The following is a 20248-nucleotide window of genomic DNA, read 5'->3' as shown; positions in this document are numbered from 1 at the left end:
TACAGATATGGCTGCTGTGAAATTTTACTGCCGAAGAAGCAGAGTGGTGCCTACTTTTGTGTCTGGGGGATTCTCAGTAACGTTAAACTGTGATTTTAAGGCTGGGTGCCTTACGAGGAGGAAGACTTGGTCGTGGATCTCCCTTGCCAAGTCTCCCAGCTCTGCCTTTTAGGAGAATTGTTTTTCACTAAAAAGACACAGCACAGTCTTATGCTTCACATACCTGTTTGGCTGGTGTTTTTGAGGGAGTTTTTGCGCTTGAGATCTTTGTATGAGTAGAGATACCTGGTCTGCTGTTTGCACAGGTCTAATTTACGGTCTGTTTGAGTAGTTATTGGAGATGAAGGTGCCAGCTGCAGGGCTTTGAGGCAGTTCTGGGTAAGAATATGGAAAAAGTATACAAGAAGCTGCTGTTGAGGCAAGAAAACAGTTATATTTCTAAAAATGAACAGGAGTCATTTATGTGGATATTTATAAACAACGAGGTCGAAGGATCTAATCCTTAAAAATATAAAATTCATAAGAAAGGTGCTTTTTAAAAAAAGTTGTGTTGGGATTTGTGTGTTGGGTTTTTTTTTAGTAGTAGTAGTTGCGGTACTGTTTTAATTGTGTTGTTTTCTTGTATAGAAAGAGGCTGCAGGCCAAGATAGCGCAGTTTACCTGCTCACTGTGCAGCCCAAGGTTCTCAAGCTGCCTGCTTGGTGAGAAAAGGGACTTTGAACCCAGTACCACCTTGTGTAGCGTCCCAGTCATTCGTTCAAATGCTGCAACTCCATGTCCCACTTTTCCTCATCTTTCTTCAGAGCTATTTGTGGGGTGGCGCTTTTTAACCAGGCTGAGAGTTTGTACGTCAGTTAGATTTTGTTTGGTTTTCATACTGCTTCAAAACTAAAGTAGGAATGGAGGGTTTACAGGGTTTGTGTCTCAGAAGTAGTCTGCACTGATAAAAATGGTGATGGGGTGTAGTCCCCGGACAATAGCTTCTTAAAATGGCACAACATTGAAAGCATTATGTCTTGAAAGTATGGCCCTACTCAAGATCATCAAACGTAGGGGAAAAGTGATCTTCAGTGAAAGCATAGTGTTGAGTTGGAAAGTGTAGTATTTTAGTCTTTTATGTAAATCACAACCTTTGATGGGAGGATCATTTTGTTCAGTTATGTTGGCTTTATTATTAGTTAGTAATAATAATTGTATAAAACAAGTGTGTGCTTTTACACAATATTTGACCGATCTGTAGTATCATAATTTAAAGTAGAAAGGCATCTTCCTTGTTTTAAAGATTTATTAAACTCAGTTTAAGACTTCGAGAAATTTAATAGCAATAAAAGCACAGAGAAGTAATTTTTCTGTATATTTTTTGGCACGTTTTCTGTAGAAAACACAAAATTGCTCATGGAATAAAATAATTTTCTTTAGTTGTCAGTACGGTATCATAGCATTAACTGAGCAAGCTCAAACTTAAGCGTTTTTCGTTACTTAAGAAATGGAATAAAAAGTTCGATTTGATCCTAGATGTCTATTATATAGGGAAGAAACAAACATGAGAATAAGGATTGAGCTTAATTGCCAATTTTATTGTCTGAACTGCCAGCCACACAGCAGCTTTAATAGCTCTGTAACCTTCTCATACTTTTTCATTATAAAAATACTTACTTTCTTCATTAGTGTCTGATGAAGTAGTTGTTAGACAGAAGAGTTGAGCTGGTTCACTCTCCACTGTGTTGTCTTTTCTCTCATCCTTGGCTTCTGCTCTGTTGGATCTTCTGCTCATCTTCAAAGCTCCCTTCATAGGCTGATTCAACTTGTTAAACAAGTCAAAAACTCTTTTTTTTTTTTTCTTTTTTCTTTTTTTCTTTATTTTCTGTGATGTTTTTCAGCTGATTTTGCACCTTGTGTCAGTTCACCTGGAGGGGCACAGGACTGCAGGGAAGGTAGTGGGAATATATATCCAGGACTCGGGGGGGTGAGCAGATGAAGGAAAAGCTGCTGCATGTGTTCAGCTGCAGTCAAGTACCCATATGCGTCTGTTATCTCTGACTGTGCCTAAGCATTGAAAAGATTTCTTTAACTTATGGGGGTTTTTGTCTTTGGGAAATTTCATGCTCTTCATTTTTTTGGTACTAACAGGAATGTTTTAGCGTAACAGAAAATTGAGAAGGCTTTCGAATGTGGCTTCTCAGGAAACCCAGCAATCCCTTCAAATCATTAAGTCAGTTGTAAAACATTTTTGTGTTGTTTGTTAATAAAATCTGTTAACTTTGGGATGGCTTTGTTCGCTTGTTTTTTTAGGTTGTCTGATATTTGTGTCAAAATAATTCTTCCATTGAGAAAACTTTTGTAATCAAGAACCATGACAGCTGCAGAGAACGTGTGTTACACGTTAATCAATGTTCCGATGGATTCAGAACCACCTTCTGAAATCAGCTTAAAAAATGACCTAGGCAAGTAATGGATGATGGTTTGAAGGATATTCCATTTTACCTGAATTATTTTCACATTCTGTGCCTTTCCTAGAATATCGTTTACATTTTATCAACTCAAACAAGTCAATTTGATGTTTATTTTGTTCTCTTGATTCTTGAAATGTGTATGTTCCTTCGTTTTCTGTTTTGAGAAACTTCGTAATATTTATCTTACATGTTTTGGTGTTGGTTCCCCCCCGCCCCCCAAGACTGTGCAAAAATTTGAAATCCATTTCTGTCTTTTTGTTTGAAGTAATACCTGTTTGGGCTCAGGCAGATTCAAACAATGCAGTGATAAGCAACAAGTTGTTTTATCCCTTGTTCAGTGCTGGCAGAAATGGCAGTGTTAGTATTTAATATACATATGACATCAGAGTGCCTTGTAGTATCCTGCTGTAAGAGGCTATTTAAATTTAACCATTGCAACAGCCATGACATTTGTTGAACTATGTTAATTCCAATATGTTGATCTTAGAATTAAGTCTGAACCCTGTACTTTTTCTTTAAATATCTCTTGCTGCTTCTTTATTCTTTTAGTAGAAGTAAGGGTGTGAATTTTGTTGATAGGCTATATTGCACCCCGTCAGAGGGTATTTGTGTCTTCTGACGCTGAAGATCAGTATTCCTGTTAAACTGTGACGTGTTAGCCTTCCTGATCTCATAATTACTGTGATTTGTTTTCTTGATTTTTCTGTCCTCTCTAGAAAAAGGAGATGTCAAATTGAAGACGGAGGCCTTGAAGAAAGTAATCATTATGATTCTGAATGGTGAAAAACTACCCGGGCTTCTGATGACCATTATACGTTTTGTACTGCCTCTGCAAGATCATACTATCAAAAAACTGCTGCTTGTCTTTTGGGAGATAGTGCCAAAGACCACTCCAGATGGCAGGCTTTTGCAAGAAATGATCCTTGTGTGCGATGCATACAGAAAGGTAGCCCACTGTTTATTTCATTGCTTGCGTTCCTATACAGGATCTTTATAAAAAGTATATAATTTTGTGTTCTTTAATAAATATAAAAATGGTTTATGCTCAGTATTTCCTTCCTGACCATTATGTCTCAGTGCTTCAGAGGTGGATAACTGTAGATAACCAGCAGACCTACTAAGGAGGAATTTTTGTGTCGTCTTTTACTATTACAACTTAACAGAAATTTAGTGCTGCTCTTTTCTAAGTTGGTGAACCTCAAAGGTGAGGGGTAACTTAATTACCTTCTTCATAGTGTCTTGGAGCAAGCCATGGGTCATGAAAGGACACTGGTTTTGGAATAACTTCATTGTGGTGTATTTGGGACACTCCTAAACAAAGATAATAAGGTCCTTCAACTTCTTTGGGAATGGGTCAGAAGCTGATTAAGTAACATACACTAGAGCGTAGCATCCAGTGTGCAGGAATGCCTGCAGGGTGAGCTTTCACAGCCTTAGTAATCAGAGAAAACACATACAATGCAGAAAAAAAAATCCTACAGGCTTTGTAAGTTTTACTACACAGAAGTATGGATTTTTAAATATTTCTGGGGCAGCAGTGTTTTAAGAAGATAGTTCATGATGAGACAGCGAAGTGTCATCACGGATGTTGGGAACCTGTACCGTGGGAAGGCTGAGTGTGGGACACATCTAGCAAGTTTATTCACCTGAGCTTAACAGTTAGGCTGAAGTCTGACATTTCAAATGTTTCGTGTTGATTTTAGGATCTTCAGCACCCAAATGAATTTATCCGAGGCTCTACTCTCCGTTTTCTTTGTAAGCTGAAAGAAGCAGAACTGTTGGAGCCTTTGATGCCGGCCATTCGTGCATGTCTAGAACATCGTCACAGCTACGTGCGCAGAAATGCAGTTCTTGCAATTTACACGATTTATAGGTAAATACCAGAAACTGTTTAAAGTTGTGGGTGCAGAAGACCAAGACTAGGTTTAGTGATCCGGATAGTTTTTGAGACCTCATAAGCATTTATCAATCACTGGTGTGGTGTTTGTGTTTTTTTGCATCTGTGTGATTTTTCTCCTCTATCTAGTGGACTTCTTTGTGAAAGCAAAAGATACCACTGCTGCTTTCTCAAGTGTGACTGAGGTCCTTATATTGCAGGTTAATTTGTATGGGCAAATGCCTTTCTTAATGATCTAAATGCTATTAACAACATTGTCCACAACCATAAATTTAGAAGAATCCTTGCAGGAATGTGCATATATAAATTTATTTGAAGCGAGACATTCTTCATGGAGTGCAGTTATACACTAAACATTATTGCAGTTGTTACCTGCACAATGTGGCTGAATGTTACAATTAAACAGAAGTCATTGATGGGATGATGTTGTAGCTGTCATGATAACAAACAATTTTTTTAAAACACCTTGGTCTGCTCACCATTTCAAGGAGCTACACAAAAGCTATGCATTGCCGTTTCAGCTTTTTAAATTTTTGTAAACACTTGTCTTTAGGATATGCACTTAAGCCTTTGGTTCTACTCCTTCCTGGTAGTTCTTTTAACTATGATTTTTCTTTTTAAAGAAATTTTGAACATCTTATACCTGATGCTCCTGAACTGATCCATGATTTCTTGGTGAATGAGAAAGATGCAAGCTGCAAAAGAAATGCATTTATGATGCTAATTCATGCAGATCAGGTGAGGATACTTGTCCTCAAACTTGTTTGGTTTAAATACTTGAAAATGTGCTAGGTAACTAGCCAGTAGTTTGTGGGTAGTATAAACTATTTATATCATAAAAAAACATATATGGTAGTGTTAACCCACTTGTGGAATATTTGGTAACTGAAAAAATTAAAGTAGGTCTTCAGTGCTGTCTTTGTTTTAAAGGAGAATTACTGTATTTGGTGAAGGCATATGTTGGTGCCAAAAACTGTAATTAGTTTTGCCAGGTGAGTTTAACCAGTTTGAGGAGGGCTCTATTACCTACTGGCTTATAGCTTTTGTAGTCACATGATGAAGAAATTACAATTTCTTTTTAGCGTTTTGGATTATTTGCTCTGCAGGCAATTGCCTTTTGTGCCTGATTACCATTAGTTTTGTCTCCCCTTTTGACAGACAGAATGGATAAATTGCTCTTTAGGTTTACAATGTTTTTGTAATTTTTTTCTAAAATTTCAAGTTGAAGGGTCGAATATATGCTGGTTTGTGTTTTGATTTAAAGCATAGCTGAGTGAGCAAACTCAGAATAATTTAGAATAATGTATCTTTTATTTGTATAGGATCGAGCTTTGGATTATTTGAGTACCTGTATTGACCAAGTCCAGACATTTGGTGACATACTGCAGTTGGTTATTGTTGAACTGATTTATAAGGTAAAAGGGAAATATTGTTGCACATTTAAAAGAAATATACATGTTAAATTACATTAGATTGCTTTTTAAAAGGGGTAGAACATTGCTGGAAAAGGCATTATAGCTGGTATTTAGTCCATGTCAGCAATATGTGATTGTTTCTAAGGGCTGAATAAGATTTGTCTCTTGAAACAATAAACTGCTCTGGTGTGCACAGTATGGAGCAATATGTCTCACCTGATTTGCTGTGATGTGGACTGTGTATGATCAGACTCTTCTTCATGGACATGAGCAGGACATCTGTTACAGAGACTAGTAGAGGCTGTGCCCTTCCTTTTGATCTGAGATTTTAAGATTGCATAGAATTGCATAGAATTGTCAGTAATAGCTTTTTAATAGCTTTTGTAGTTAGATTTTTACAACTGTGAATGACGCTTCATATCCCCAGAAAAGGTTGTCACCTTTTGCTTCATTTTCTCCTTGTTGTAAGATAATGGAGCAGTTAAACTGTATGATCGCTCTTTTTTTTCTTTATGTACCAACTATGCATTGTTCTTCTTATCTAGGTGTGTCACGCAAATCCATCAGAGAGAGCTCGGTTTATTCGCTGCATCTACAACTTACTGCAGTCGTCAAGTCCTGCAGTGAAGTATGAAGCTGCAGGTACTCTAGTTACGCTTTCCAGTGCACCAACAGCAATCAAGGTATAAAAGTGATGTTTCCAGATGTTTCAGTAGCTTTTAATGCGCTAGAATGAATAATGTATGCTGTACGTTGGCACTCTGAAAGAGTGAAGGCTTTAGTAATATATAGGGTGCTTTATGAGGTGAGCGTTTCACCTCACATGTGAAACGCTGACTTAGAATCTATCTCTTAAAATTGGTCACAAAAAAAGATTGTGACTGTATTTTGCAAACCTGCAGCTGGTAGACGTCATGTCACTTTGGTAGGGCAGAAGCTTGAAGACTGTGCAAACTGTTGTACCACAGTTGGTACCAACCTGCGAGCTTCTTGGCATGCTTAGCAAAGCAGGGTAAAGCTGAAGATTTGCAGAGCCTGAGGTACTTTCTTTACTCGTAAATATTACTCTCTTCGGACTAGGGTGGGAACGTAAAGCAGTGAAGATTTACACCGATTACTGAATTACATTTGTACAGCTGATTATTTGAGATCACACAGACATTTTGAACTTGTATGGAATTTGAAAAGTAGAATATGCAAATCTAGATTTAGAGTAAAAGCATTGTAAATAGTAGTTTCAAAAGATCAGGAGGAGTATTAATTCCAACATTCTTGCTTTAGCATAGTCTTTTTTGTTGAGTAGGGATATTGTACATAGAAGCTGTCATTAAAACTGTATCTAGATAGGCAAACCTGGCAACTCTTAAATTGGTTCTCATGCCCTGTTGCGTACTTAAGAGCTGACCCAAAGCGTGCCAGGAAATCATAACTTCTATAACTCTTTATAACTTTCTTTGAATTTGAAATTGAGTCTGTGTATTATAAGCTAATGGCATTGTGAGCCATCCTGTGTGACTTTTGTAACACGGTGGTGGAATCGGTGTTTATTGTGGACCAGAAAGTTTTAAAGACTGTTCTCGGGTTCATTTCTGTGCCAACTCTTTGAGTAGTTCTTTGGTAGTAACGTAGAAGGTGTGTTTTTCTGAATTTCTCTCAGAAACTTGCCAGTTTCTCCTTTACTTAAAAAATATTTTTGATCCTTTTAATTTTAGGCAGCTGCCCAATGCTACATAGATTTGATTATTAAAGAAAGTGATAATAATGTGAAACTGATTGTTTTGGATCGGCTGATTGAATTAAAGGAGCATCCCTCCCACGAACGAGTATTACAGGTATGTGAACTGTCTGTTTTCCTGCAAGCTTATTGAAGGCTTTACTTTCCTAAACGAAACTTAAAGGTGTTGTGATCTATGGCAAAGTGTACTTCTGCAGTGTAAATTTCTGTTGATATGTTTTTGGGAAAAACATATTTTTGGTATAAATGTATTGGATAGACTTTTATGTTATGACTTGCTGCTTTTATTGTCTGCATAAGAATTAACAATGGTAAAATGCTGTCTTGATTGTAAGACTTAATGATGTAGCTTGCATGGTAGACTTTTGTGTAAATGTAGAATGTATTAAATGAACACTGTGAAGTTCCTAATGCCTAGAATATCTTGCTTGCTTGTCAGTAGACTATATATAATGTATCCAGAAAGTCTTTGAAAATCATTGAGTACTGAAAATTAGAATTGTATGAAAAGAAAGCCATTGAAAGCTGCAAAGTAGTTACCATTTTGTTATTATTCCAGGATCTAGTTATGGACATCCTCAGAGTGTTGAGTACCCCAGATCTAGAAGTGCGCAAAAAAACCCTTCAACTGGCTCTGGATCTTGTCTCTTCAAGAAATGTGGAGGAGGTAAAGTATATATTACTTTTGTTTCATTACACTATTTTTTTATTCTTTGGAAAAATATGTGACTTTCTTCAATTGTATTTGATCTTTTCTGCAGCTTGTGATTGTTCTGAAGAAGGAAGTGATTAAAACCAATAATGTGACGGAGCATGAAGATACGGACAAGTATAGACAGCTGCTTGTTCGTACATTGCATTCCTGTAGTGTTCGGTTTCCAGATATGGCTGCAAATGTTATTCCAGTGGTATGCAAATGTTTAATTATATTGTCATTAACTATGTTCTAGTTATACCCACAACCTGGAGAATAACTGAAGCTGAGGTGTTTCTAGTAGTGGCCTCCTACAGAACAACACTATTTTTAATCCCTAAAGAAATATGGGATTTTTGATGCTGTAGTTATTTATCTTCTAAGATTTTATTTTAAAATATTTTTGCAGAACATGAGCTGAAGAGTACCTTTACTTAAAAGTGCAATAATTTTTTATCATTAGAAAAATTATTTGGGGGTTGAGATAATTGGTAATTGATTGGAATGTACCTAACGTTTTTTGACTTCAGCTTTGTTTAACGGGAGATATATATGCAGTTTTATTTTTCTGAATGTAAAAGGAAAATGCTATTGTACAAACTTACCCTTGCTGCTATTTGTGCTCACGTTTACTCTTTTGTGGTAGCTGATGGAGTTCCTCAGTGATAATAATGAAGCGGCAGCTGCTGATGTTTTGGAGTTTGTGCGGGAAGCGATCCAGCGATTTGACAACCTCAGACCTCTTATTGTTGAGAAGATGCTTGAAGTCTTTCACGCTATTAAATCTGTCAAGTGAGTCCAAAATACAATATCAAACAGACATCAGAGCACCCTGTGGCTCACTTGCGTTGAATGTATATTGCCATTAAACATGTACCAAAATCCTTGCAACCCATGCACAAAGAACAACTGAAGCTGACATATTTTGAGGGTAGATGATTTCTGGGTACAGCTTCATTCTTGTCTGCTTGTACAAAAGATATACTGGGTGCTTGTTGCATTGAATGAAGAAAATAAATTCAAATTTCTTTTTTATGATGCAATTGATAACTGTATTTCCACTTGCTAGGGGATATCATTGTTGATGAAGGCCAGCTGTAAAGTGATGTATTTGTTAAAAGAGAGTTACTAAGGGATTATTGCAGCAGGAATTTGCGCTTGTAGGCAACTGGAAATACTGTACGTTTATTAGAAAACCCAGTCTAACATAGAGTGGGCTTTGCAATCTCCAAAGCTTCTTCAGTACCTTTCAGGGCTTGGTTTTCTGATGGATCTGCAAAGGTTAAGTCATATGTATCAAGACACCACTCTGCCATTCCTCCAGTACACCGGAAGCTCTGAGTCCTATCTCCATCGTCATCTCCTTAAGTGGGAAAAAAACCTTTGAAGTTTTGTGATACTTTTTTCCCCGCAACCTTCATTCACGCTCTTTTTCATTTTCTCTTGTATGAAGGAAAAGTTAGTTTGTCTCGGTTAACTGGAGAAATTGCAGATGACTTTATTAACATACAGTAAAGTTACTTCATTATGATGATAATGCAATTTAATTTTGTGAATATCAAGATTAACACAGATGGGAATAAATTTTTAGCAGAGAATACATGTCATTTGATATACTTGTTCATTAGTTTACTAAGGCTTGAAAGGATGATTCTTGATCAAACTTGCTTTCTGTCAGTTGCATCCTCTTGAATTTGTCAAGGCTGGCCTTTACCACCCGACCGTAAATCACTTCCCTTGATGCTACTTTGAGTAGTATCATGAAAGCATGACTTAAGTTACTGTTCTTGTCTTAGGATTTATCGAGGAGCTTTATGGATCCTTGGAGAGTATTGCAGCACAAAGGAGGATATACAAAGTGTTATGACAGAAGTTCGCAGATCACTTGGAGAGGTGTGTTTACTTCGTTGGGCTAGCTCTTTGTGGTTTTACTTACTGTTATGCAGTGTATTTTCTAAGGAAAAGATATTTTAAAAACATCAAGTAAGATGCAGCAGGATTTTGGGCACTTGTGATGTGTAACGGTGTGAGCACAATAAATCTAAAGTAAAAACTAGTTTAGAGTTTTGCATTTGTTATTAATTTATATTTTTTTTAAGTAGCATAGCTGAAGCTAGCATATACTGAGAATGAGTGATATCTGTTAAGAGGGGAGATAAGAAATTCTTTATTTCTGAAAATTATGGCAGTTTTAAGGTACAATTTAATTATATCCACTAACGAAAGAAGTGTGCTTTAAGTCTGGGTTGTTCTGAGAGGGATCTAAGACAATCTGCGATGTGAGCTTTATTGCATGGCTAGGGGGCTTCTGTATATATTTCAACATCTGGCTATCACCTTAAGTTTTCTCAAAACTGTTATGCTGTAACTCACCTTTTACTTATAAAAACCTTAACCGCGCAGATAATTTTTATTAAAACCTTCTGCAGAACAAACCCATCTTTTTTTATATTAATTGTAAGAATTGTTTCCTGTTTGTTTCTAGATCCCGATAGTAGAATCTGAAATCAAGAAAGAAACTGGTGAGCTAAAACCTGAAGAAGAGGTGTCTGTGGGTCCAGCCCAAAAATTGGTGACAGAGATGGGCACTTATGCAACACAGAGTGCTCTCAGTAGTTCCCGACCTGCCAAAAAGGAAGAAGACAGGTATTTAAGATTTCGTACTAGGCCAGGAGTGACTTGGTTAATTTATTTTTTAAAGTGTTATTCTCTCTTGTGCAGAGTTTAGTGGTTGAGGTGGTTTCCTGTTGTAAGGTATTATCCCAAGTAGATGGTATTTGATAGGAAGTTGCCTAAATGCTTAGGATTTGTAATCAAAGCTTACTGCATATCAAAAGTGACATTATTTTATACGTAAAGTCCCCTCACAATTTTAATTGCATACAGAGCTGTTGCCTTTAGATGAAAACATTTTTTTTTTTTTCTTATATCACCTTGCACTATTCAATACTTGCTATAGTTTATTTCATCGGTAGCTAGAACGATTGCTATATTTCCTTAATTACTGCAGGTGGGCTACATCATCCTGACTAGTCGTTATCATTTCAGAACCACAATGAAATCGTTATTCATTACACTTTTCACTCCCTGTTCTGTGTGGAAATGGCTATGTGACTTGTGAATATCTCTATATCTGGAAAATTACTTCTAGAGTAAAAAAACCAAACTTCTGAGACCTTTCAAGCTTGTTTTATTTGTACAGTATTGATGTTAAGGTATGAAGATAAGCAGGTTAAAGAGTGTCACCCAAAAATAGTTTTCTGATTATCATCTGTCTTTGCAGACCTCCGTTACGAGGATTCCTGCTTGATGGCGATTTCTTTGTGGCAGCTTCTCTTGCTACGACTTTAACTAAGATTGCTTTACGATATGTGTCACTAGTTCAGGAAAAGAAGAAACAGAATGTAAGTCATCTGTTGCGTTTTCACTGTAGTTGCAAAGAAGAGCTGGTTGTTGCCTCTACTTTTAAACAGATGCAAAATGGATTAAGTCCGAAGTGTCAATTACATGATTGGATAATAATGATAATTTGGGTCACAAACAGGGCCTACTGCTTTCCAGTCACTCTAGAAAGTCTCTAAATCATGCTGCTTAGTTTCTAGATAGTAAGTGCTAAAAAAATAAGTAATCAAATGATAAAATCTCTGAGCAGGTTAATGCACACCTTTTTGTAAATAAGTCGGTGTTGTGGTTTAACCCTAGCCAGCAACTGGGACCATGGAGCCTCTCAGTCCCTTTTTCCCCCCAAGAAGGGTAGGGAGAAGAGGCGAAAGGGAAAAAAAACCTCATGGGTTGAGATAAAGACAGTTTAATGGAACAATAATGGAAAAGGAAAAGAACAGTAATAATAATGGTAAAAAGAATATACAAGACACAAGTCATTCTCACTGCCTAGTGAATTGGTTGCCCAGCCTGACTCAAGCAGAGATTGCAGATTCCACGCCCCTGGGCCAGCCTCTGTTTACATACTGAGCATGACATCTATGGTATGGAATATTCCATTGGCCATGCTATTGTTCTGTCTATGCTCCTTCTCAGCTTCTGTGGGAAGCTGGAAAAAGTCCTTGACGAGTATAAACGTCACTTGGCAACAACTAAACCAATATGCATTATTGACGTTCCTTTCATAGAATGGTTTAGATTGGAAGGGACCTTAAAGATCATCTAGTTCCAACTCCCTGCCATGGGCCGGGACACCTCCCACTGGACTGGTTGCTCAAAGCCCCATCCAGCCTGGCCTTAATACCAATTCTGAAAACACAGGAACCACTGGAAAGAAAATTAGCGCGCTCTCAGCTGAAACCAGGACGGTCAGAAATAAATATTTCTGTAAAGCTGGGTAAAATGCAATAACCTCCTTCCATTCTCTTTCCTTTGTCCTCCTTCTCAGTCCTTTATTGCTGAAGCTATGCTGCTGATGGCCACTATTCTCCATTTGGGAAAGTCCTCTCTTCCCAAGAAGCCGATTACAGATGACGATGTGGATCGTATTTCCCTGTGTCTGAAAGTTTTGTCAGAATGTTCTCCTCTCATGAATGACATTTTCAACAAAGAATGCAGGCAGTCCCTCTCTCATATGCTGTCAGCCAAGCTAGAAGAGGAGAAACTTTCCCAGAAGGTGAGCTATTTTAAGTGGGTAACTGTAAACACTTGGAATTCTTTATGGATGTTCACATCCAAGCAGGTCCCAGAAATGTTGCCACTGGACTGTAAGTCGGCCAGTTTTTGATGGTGTTTCTGCACTAAGGAATCAAATTCATCATGAATTCTGGAGTGTTTCTCTTCCTGCAGAAAGAATCTGAGAAGAGGAATGTGACGGTTCAGCCAGACGATCCCATTTCCTTCATGCAGCTTACTGCTAAAAATGAAATGAGCTCAAAAGAAGACCAGTTTCAGCTTAGCCTTCTTGCGGCAATGGGAAACACACAGAGGAAAGAGGCTGCTGATCCTCTTGCATCCAAACTTAATAAGGTAATGTGAAAGTCAGTGGTTTAATTACATATGCTTTGTGCTGCTCACGCACGGGATCAGCTTTGGGAATCGCAGGCTGGAACTGATGAACCAGACTATGCTGGTTGGTTGGAAAGACTCACATATTTCCTGGTTCGGATCGGGAGAAAGAGAAAGGCCCTTGTGCTTGAAGTTGTTACTTTCTTCACGTGAGAGGGGAAGAATAAGAAGGAGACTTGGAGAGTGCTGAGCTGGTGGGATGTGGAGAAGAAATTAAGCTTGCTCGCTGGTCTGAAGGGCCCAGTAAACTTCACAGGGAAGAGAGCAGGGATGTCGCAAGTGATTAAGAACCCTTTCTTTCTTTGGCTGCCATATCCTGTTGCCAAATGCAGTGCATCCTTGTTTCACTCTTTATACCTTTTTTTGCTGCTGGTTACTAGGACCTGCAGAGAAGGTCCAAAGAGAAGAAGTCTCTTGATTCAATCATTAGTTACGGTTAAAAAACCAGGCTTTTTATTCTTTAAAAGTGTGGATGAATTCTTTTTACTGTTTAAAGTTACCTTTTCATTTTAAGTCAGCATTTCTTTGTCCTACTGATCATTTTAAGAATAAATGTCACTACAGTCCATATTTCAGGAACTTAGGTAAATTCCGTTCAGAATATATTTCATCTAGAAAGGTTTTATAATTCAGTGTGTACGCAAAAAGACATGTGAAGGAAGGATGCAGTAAAATTTATTTGTATGAATGATATGGATAGTTACTGTGTGTTTAGCTATAAATTGATGACTTTTTTTTTTTCTTCCACAGGTTACTCAACTGACAGGTTTCTCAGACCCTGTCTATGCGGAAGCGTATGTCCATGTCAATCAGTACGACATTGTGCTGGATGTGCTTGTGGTGAACCAGACCAGTGACACTCTGCAGAACTGCACACTGGAACTAGCCACGCTAGGTAAGGAGTGCTGGCGGAAACAAAGCGACTGTTGAGCAGCAGTGAGGTGCTGGGCATTGGCACCCGCTCGTAAGGAGGTTCTGAAACACTTCTAAATACTTACAAATTTATGCCACCTAGCTGTCATTTTGAAAGGATGTTTTTGAATGCCTTAAAAAATATTTTTTTCCTTCAAAAGGTGGAAGACTTACATCTGCTGGCACTGATAATACTGTCTGATGATATAAACCGTAGTCAGATTTTGAACTTTTTCATGCTTTTTTCACCGGACAGATAGCATTCCATTTCCCCTTCTCCCCTTTTCCTGAATTATGGACAGTTTTTTTGATACACTTATTCCCCATTGTTCTGTTACCATAGAGTAAGAGGGTAAAATCCAAATTGGTATGGAGCAAATGTCAGGCAACGGAGAGCCATCTGCCCTAGGTGGTTCTTGCACTCAGCCTGAAGTACTGAAATACTGCATTTACTCACCTGAAACCATCCCTGTACCAACAGCTGTACCAGAGACTGGCTTGAACAATACTGGGACTTCATTAGCTACTTTTGAGGGGAGGGACCGGAACAGATAGTCCAAGAACAGTAACCAGTTTCCTGTTAGTTGTCTTCGGTTTTGGCAGTCAGGCATTGAAATATGTTTACAACGTACTAGGAGAACATGTTACGTACTTTTAATTGACGTAAATATGACTGGAGGGGCATAACCTTCCTCCTAATCTTTTGTTAATCATTTGATTAGACTAATGATGGGGATAAATAAAATGACTGTCTTAATAAGTTGTAATTTTCTATTTATCAGCTCAGTGAAGTGGAAATCTGTATTTCCCAGTTGGTGTCTTCAGGTACATTGCAAAAACTGACTTGATGCATCACTCATGAGTGTAGAGCTGAAGCTGTTCATGCTTTGTTCTCAAACTGCACAGTTTGATAGAACCAAGGAGTCTTTTACAATCACTTGCTAAAGGATTAGGAAAAATACATTTCTTACTGTTTCCTGGGAGCGAGCAATTATATTCAAAATCAAGGTGATACATTGACCTGTTTATAAATAGCTTAGTGCATGTAATACTGGACATTGAACTTTGATTCTGAGACACTTGACTGTAGGATTAGGTATTATGATGTTTTCAGTGATTAAAACACAAGGTAGAATTAACCATTTCCTGATTGTTAAAAATTTAATACAAGACTTCATCCAAAGCCCATTTAAATTATTTTGTCTTGGAGGTAGAAAACTGTGGGGGGAAAAAAAAAAAAAAAAATCCGAATCAACAAATCCCTTTATGGTGGTTTTTAGTGCAACTCTGTAGACATTAGAATTGAATAACAAGAAAATAAAAAAAATTGTTCCAAAAGCTAAACTCATTGTATATTGTTAATGTTCCCTTATCCCCATCTCCCAATTGCTTTACACAGGTGACTTGAAACTTGTGGAAAAACCATCTCCTCTGACACTCGCTCCACATGACTTTGCAAACATTAAAGCCAATGTCAAAGTCGCTTCAACAGAAAACGGAATAATTTTTGGTAATATTGGTAAGTAAACAATTCATTGTGCAAAATTAACATTAATGTGTACCATTTCTTAACTGCTTAATGGGCTCAAAATAATTAAAACACTTCATACTGGAAGAGGAAATGAAATGGTCTACAATGTATGAATATTTTTGTGATAATTTTTAAAACAAATTATATTGCTTTTACTTAGAATTATAGTAGAACATGGTACCTTTAGAATAATTGTCAGCGTGATACTTGAGCCTGAGTCTCTGTATTTGCAATGAGCTGGGCAGCCTGGCCTGAAACACCAATATACGTAAAGTTCTGTGGCAACTGGGTGAAGCGCTTGAAGAGGCCAGGTCAGCAATGAGGCTGAGCAAGTGTTGACTGTTGTTCATTGGCAGGTGGTAACCCTTATTTAGTGCAAATTCACTTTTTTTTTTTTTTTTAACCATTAAGGTGGTTTGTGTGTTTTATTGCAGTGTATGATGTCTCTGGAGCAGCCAGCGACAGAAACTGTGTGGTTCTCAGTGATATTCACATTGACATCATGGATTACATCCAGCCTGCTTCTTGTACGGATGCGGAGTTTAGACAGATGTGGGCGGAATTTGAGTGGGAAAACAAAGTTAGTTTTATTTTTTGTATGTTATTTGGAGTTTTTGTTGATGAGGTATAATTCTGTGTCTTGTTTTGACATCAGCTCATTACATCAACATTGTAATATAAACCTCATTCAACATCCGTGTTGGATGTTGGCGTCAAGTAACTCATTCTGTTATTGTTATCTTACCTGTTTCACAAGCTTAGTGATGAAATAACTATTCTTTTTTCTTACAAAAGAGGTACGTGCATTGAGCCTTACCCCCTGTACAGAAAGTGTCCAAATTGCTTGGTGATTGCTGTGTATTTTTGCTTAAAGGCGAGATAGCAACAAGTATAAATTTATGCTGAGACTGCAGCATTGGTCATACTGCTTAGCCTCTCTGGTTCTGAATTATGTTGTCGGGGGTCTTGGGGGGTTGGTTCCCCCCCTCTCCCCCTCCCCCCCCCGCCCCCAAATGGTAGAATGTTTTGGTTTGTAAGGGATGTTTTACAGATCATTTAGTCCAGCCCCCGTGTCATGGGCAGGGACATCTTTCACTCTGTTACCTTGCAGTACAGCTGTAGCACACAGAGTGGTTCTGCATGCTACGTAAGACCAACACAGTGATAGCTACACTTAATATTAGAGGGTGCCCAAACTGTTGGTTACGTACCTGTTAAAAAAGGGTTTAAAGGAGATAATCTAATGCAACAGAGCAATGTAATTTAAGAACAGAGCAGAAACATTAAAACAGAATGGGAGATCTTTTACACAAACTGTAGCCTTGTTTGCTACGTGTATTTATGTGTATTCACTTGACAGTGGATTTAAGTTCCCTCAAAGGGAACTTGTAAACAGTAAAGTTTGATCCTTAATATGTGAAGCCTTAGCAATTTGTAAACTACTCCTAAAAGATGTATTAAATAGCAACTTAAACAAGACCTACAATACTTATTATGAGGAATCCAAGGCAACTCAGAGAGCTTTGTTGCTAGAAGGGGGAAATGTAAAAGCAACTTTTATCATTGGTTAAAAGCAAGCTTTTGGACTAGATACCATTTTTTCTTGTGCTGGCAGTGTGTAAGCTATATTCAGGCAAAAAGTATACTAGTTGCTATAGGAAGTCTACGTGTTCAGCAAAGTATCATATTCCCCTAGTACGTTTTAGAAATAGCATGGAATTCCCCCTGCTTTAACAAGTGGATGGCAGGAGGTGAAGACTTTATATTATGCCACCACATACTGTGATTTGGAGCTAGCTTACTGAATGTGGTGTTCCTCAAGGAAGAAATGTGGTAATCTTCTTTATAGAGTCCTGAAGAAGAGATGGTCTTAGAAATGCCTGAGATGGCAAGTAAAGTAATTACCGTTTTGTTTTTTTTTTCCCTTCTTGAAGGTTACGGTGAATACCAACATCGTTGATCTAAATGAATACTTACAGCACATACTGAAGTCAACCAATATGAAATGCCTGACTCCAGAGAAGGTGAGTTATTTGCTTGAAGACTGTGAGCCCTTTTTAGTTTGTGTGCTTTGTTTAATTTGTTATGCGTTTGTTATAAATATTATTAAAGACATTTGTTTACAATACGAAATAGTACATATACTTAAAAGTTTTTAAATGAGTCCTCTGAAATGAGTAAAAGCAAGTTAATGTTATCAAAATTCTGTGTTGCTTAATCACTTTAGCTATTTCTTGCGCAGCTAGAAAATCAGAATATCTGTTTTAATTTGTAGTAGCTAAGCTGGAGTATAGATTTGGTGGAACCATCTGTTTTTATACAGGCGTGGGGGTTTTTATTAGCTCCAAGTTCCGTCCTTTTCTGTCAAAATTTACCTTTCTTTTGCCAATTTAGCCTTTTTTGTTTTAACGCAAAATATATAGAGAGAATAGCTATTTGCTTTTAAGATAAAATATATAATAGTTATTAGCTGATATATGTGTAGTAGCCAAAATAGGTATAGTGGCTATTGCTACTAATTAGCTTCTTTACCATTTTGCTGTTCATTAAATTGGATCAAAAAATCCCATCCTACCTTGTTTTGGTGAATATTGTAGATTAGATATCTTTCAATATTAATTTTAGAAATAGGCCACCACTGCTTCCCCTCGCACGATTCTCACACTTTAAAAAATGTTGTGTGCAAAGAAAGAAGTTTAAATGTTAAATACTGATATTTGCCTAGCTATATGTAGGATGAATTAAATGTATTTTAAGTATTTTGGCCTTTCTAAAGAGTTCAAATGGGCTTTTTGTAGGCACTTTCTGGTTATTGTGGCTTTATGGCAGCCAATCTTTATGCGCGTTCCATATTTGGAGAAGATGCACTTGCAAATGTCAGCATTGAAAAGCCAATTCATCTTGGACCAGAGGCACCTGTCACTGGTCACATACGAATCCGCGCCAAGAGTCAGGTAATGCACTGTTTCTCCTTATCATTTTTAAGAAAATGTACTGAGCACCCTAAGAAAACTTGCAAACTTTTGGACGATAGCTTCTAGTATTTGTTAAATGGGAAAGTTTTTAGGGAAGAATATAGAAACTTCAGCCTTAGTTTTTAAAACTATCTTAGACACATTTTGTGAGGGGGCAAAAAAGTCTTTTTAGTTAGGTGTAACCATACCCTAAAACCATATTGTACACTTTCTCTCCTAGTGCGTTATCAAAATAGGCCTTTGGGCCAAGATTTACTTATTTTATGCATAGCGCTGCTAATAAGATAATGTACTTGATTTGCTTTTAAATAAAGAGCAAATGCTCCCTAAGGTTTCATGATCTGTTTACTACTGAATTGTATATTTCAATTTCATATAACAAGGAAGTTTTATGATTACAGCATGTAATTGCTGTTCACTGCTTCTTTTAAAAAAAAAACAACAAAGCAAACTCCAAAGTCTCTTTCAGCAGCGTTATTTTCTAAAGGTACATCTATGAGTCTGCTTTGGATTTTAGAACTTCTACGTTCTGACTAAAAGAGTGTAAAATTTGAAACTGTTTAATAGCAAAAAAGTTAGTCTACCAATAAAAGTATTTCAAACAGTGGGACCTTTAAATAAAGGACTGCCTGAGAACTTTCACATTCATCTTGTAAAACCATTTAGTTTGGGATGTCATTTTAAAGATTTCGTAGTGGTTTAATTTTTCTGATTTGTTTACAGTGGCATTTTTACGTAATACTGCATTCAATTATATATGCCAGCTTAGTTTCATTTTGATCATTCTGTTGTTGATTAGGTGGATTTATTTGTGCAGTTTCTTTTGAGATTTCTTCAGTTTCTATGCAATATTAATATGGTTCTGTGATTAAATTATTTTCTATAGTTTTAGTGCACTGAGTGCTAGCATCAGCACTGAGACTTCCAACAGCTGAATTTCAGTAACGGGACTGACAGCTGTTATTTCTTCAGTGGCAGCATGCTTTCAGCTGGTGGGAGGTCAAAAGGCTTACATTTTTTCTGTTTTCTGCATTTTGTATTGATAAACGATTTAGCAGTTGCTAGATCACATTCAAATTTCATTATTTCAATAACACATGTAGATCTAGCCTTTACCTAGTGTTAAGAAGGTGTGCTCTATAATGTATATAAATACATGAACAGTTAGGAATACTTTAATTTCTGTGCCACTAACTTCATAGATTTCTCTATATAGAACTTCCATTTTAATATAGATAAAGTTATTTTGAAGTATCTGTGTATCATGAATGTCTTCTTTCTCTTCCCTACAGGGAATGGCCCTGAGTCTTGGAGATAAGATCAATTTGTCTCAGAAGAAAACAAGTTTATAAATTTTACCTAATGTCTTTTCAGGTCTTTTACAATTTAACCTTAGGTATGTGGCTTTTGGGATCCAGAACATCTTATATTCTTCAGTGTTCTGTAATTGTAGAAGCCAAGCTTTTGAGCTGAAAGCATTCCAGCAGATAATTTATAGGTTCTCCATGATTGATACTGAGCAAAATTTTAAATCTCCAGGTTTTTTTTCTTTGTCCTGGAAGTCATGTTTCCTTTGTCTCTAATATATACTGATGCTCATAGTACAATAAACAAATTATGCCAGTA

General features: G+C 37.2%; 2 protein-coding genes across 2 annotated transcripts in view; both read left to right on the top strand.

Moving 5' to 3' along the window:
• Positions 1 to 2444, top strand: part of PSMA1 (proteasome 20S subunit alpha 1) — a 14436-nt gene extending 11992 nt beyond the window's left edge. The window contains exon 11 of the mRNA XM_063331320.1: positions 2293 to 2444. The gene's annotated coding sequence lies outside the window, so the exon portion shown is untranslated. The remainder of the gene's footprint in view (positions 1 to 2292) is intronic.
• COPB1 (COPI coat complex subunit beta 1) lies at positions 2306 to 20248 on the top strand. Its single transcript, XM_063331318.1, has 21 exons — positions 2306 to 2444; positions 3170 to 3399; positions 4157 to 4326; positions 4974 to 5088; positions 5673 to 5765; positions 6311 to 6448; positions 7478 to 7597; positions 8060 to 8167; positions 8262 to 8408; positions 8841 to 8986; positions 9991 to 10087; positions 10680 to 10840; positions 11478 to 11598; positions 12585 to 12812; positions 12986 to 13165; positions 13955 to 14099; positions 15516 to 15635; positions 16082 to 16227; positions 17582 to 17671; positions 18446 to 18601; positions 19915 to 20248. Exons 1-21 carry the CDS (start codon positions 2354 to 2356, stop codon positions 19972 to 19974), a joined length of 2862 nt encoding a protein of 953 aa, XP_063187388.1. The 5' UTR covers positions 2306 to 2353; the 3' UTR covers positions 19975 to 20248.

This window comes from Chroicocephalus ridibundus, chromosome 4 (assembly GCF_963924245.1).
Source record: "Chroicocephalus ridibundus chromosome 4, bChrRid1.1, whole genome shotgun sequence".
Taxonomy (NCBI): Eukaryota; Metazoa; Chordata; class Aves; order Charadriiformes; family Laridae; genus Chroicocephalus; species Chroicocephalus ridibundus.
This window is presented reverse-complemented; position numbering and strand designations above follow the sequence as displayed.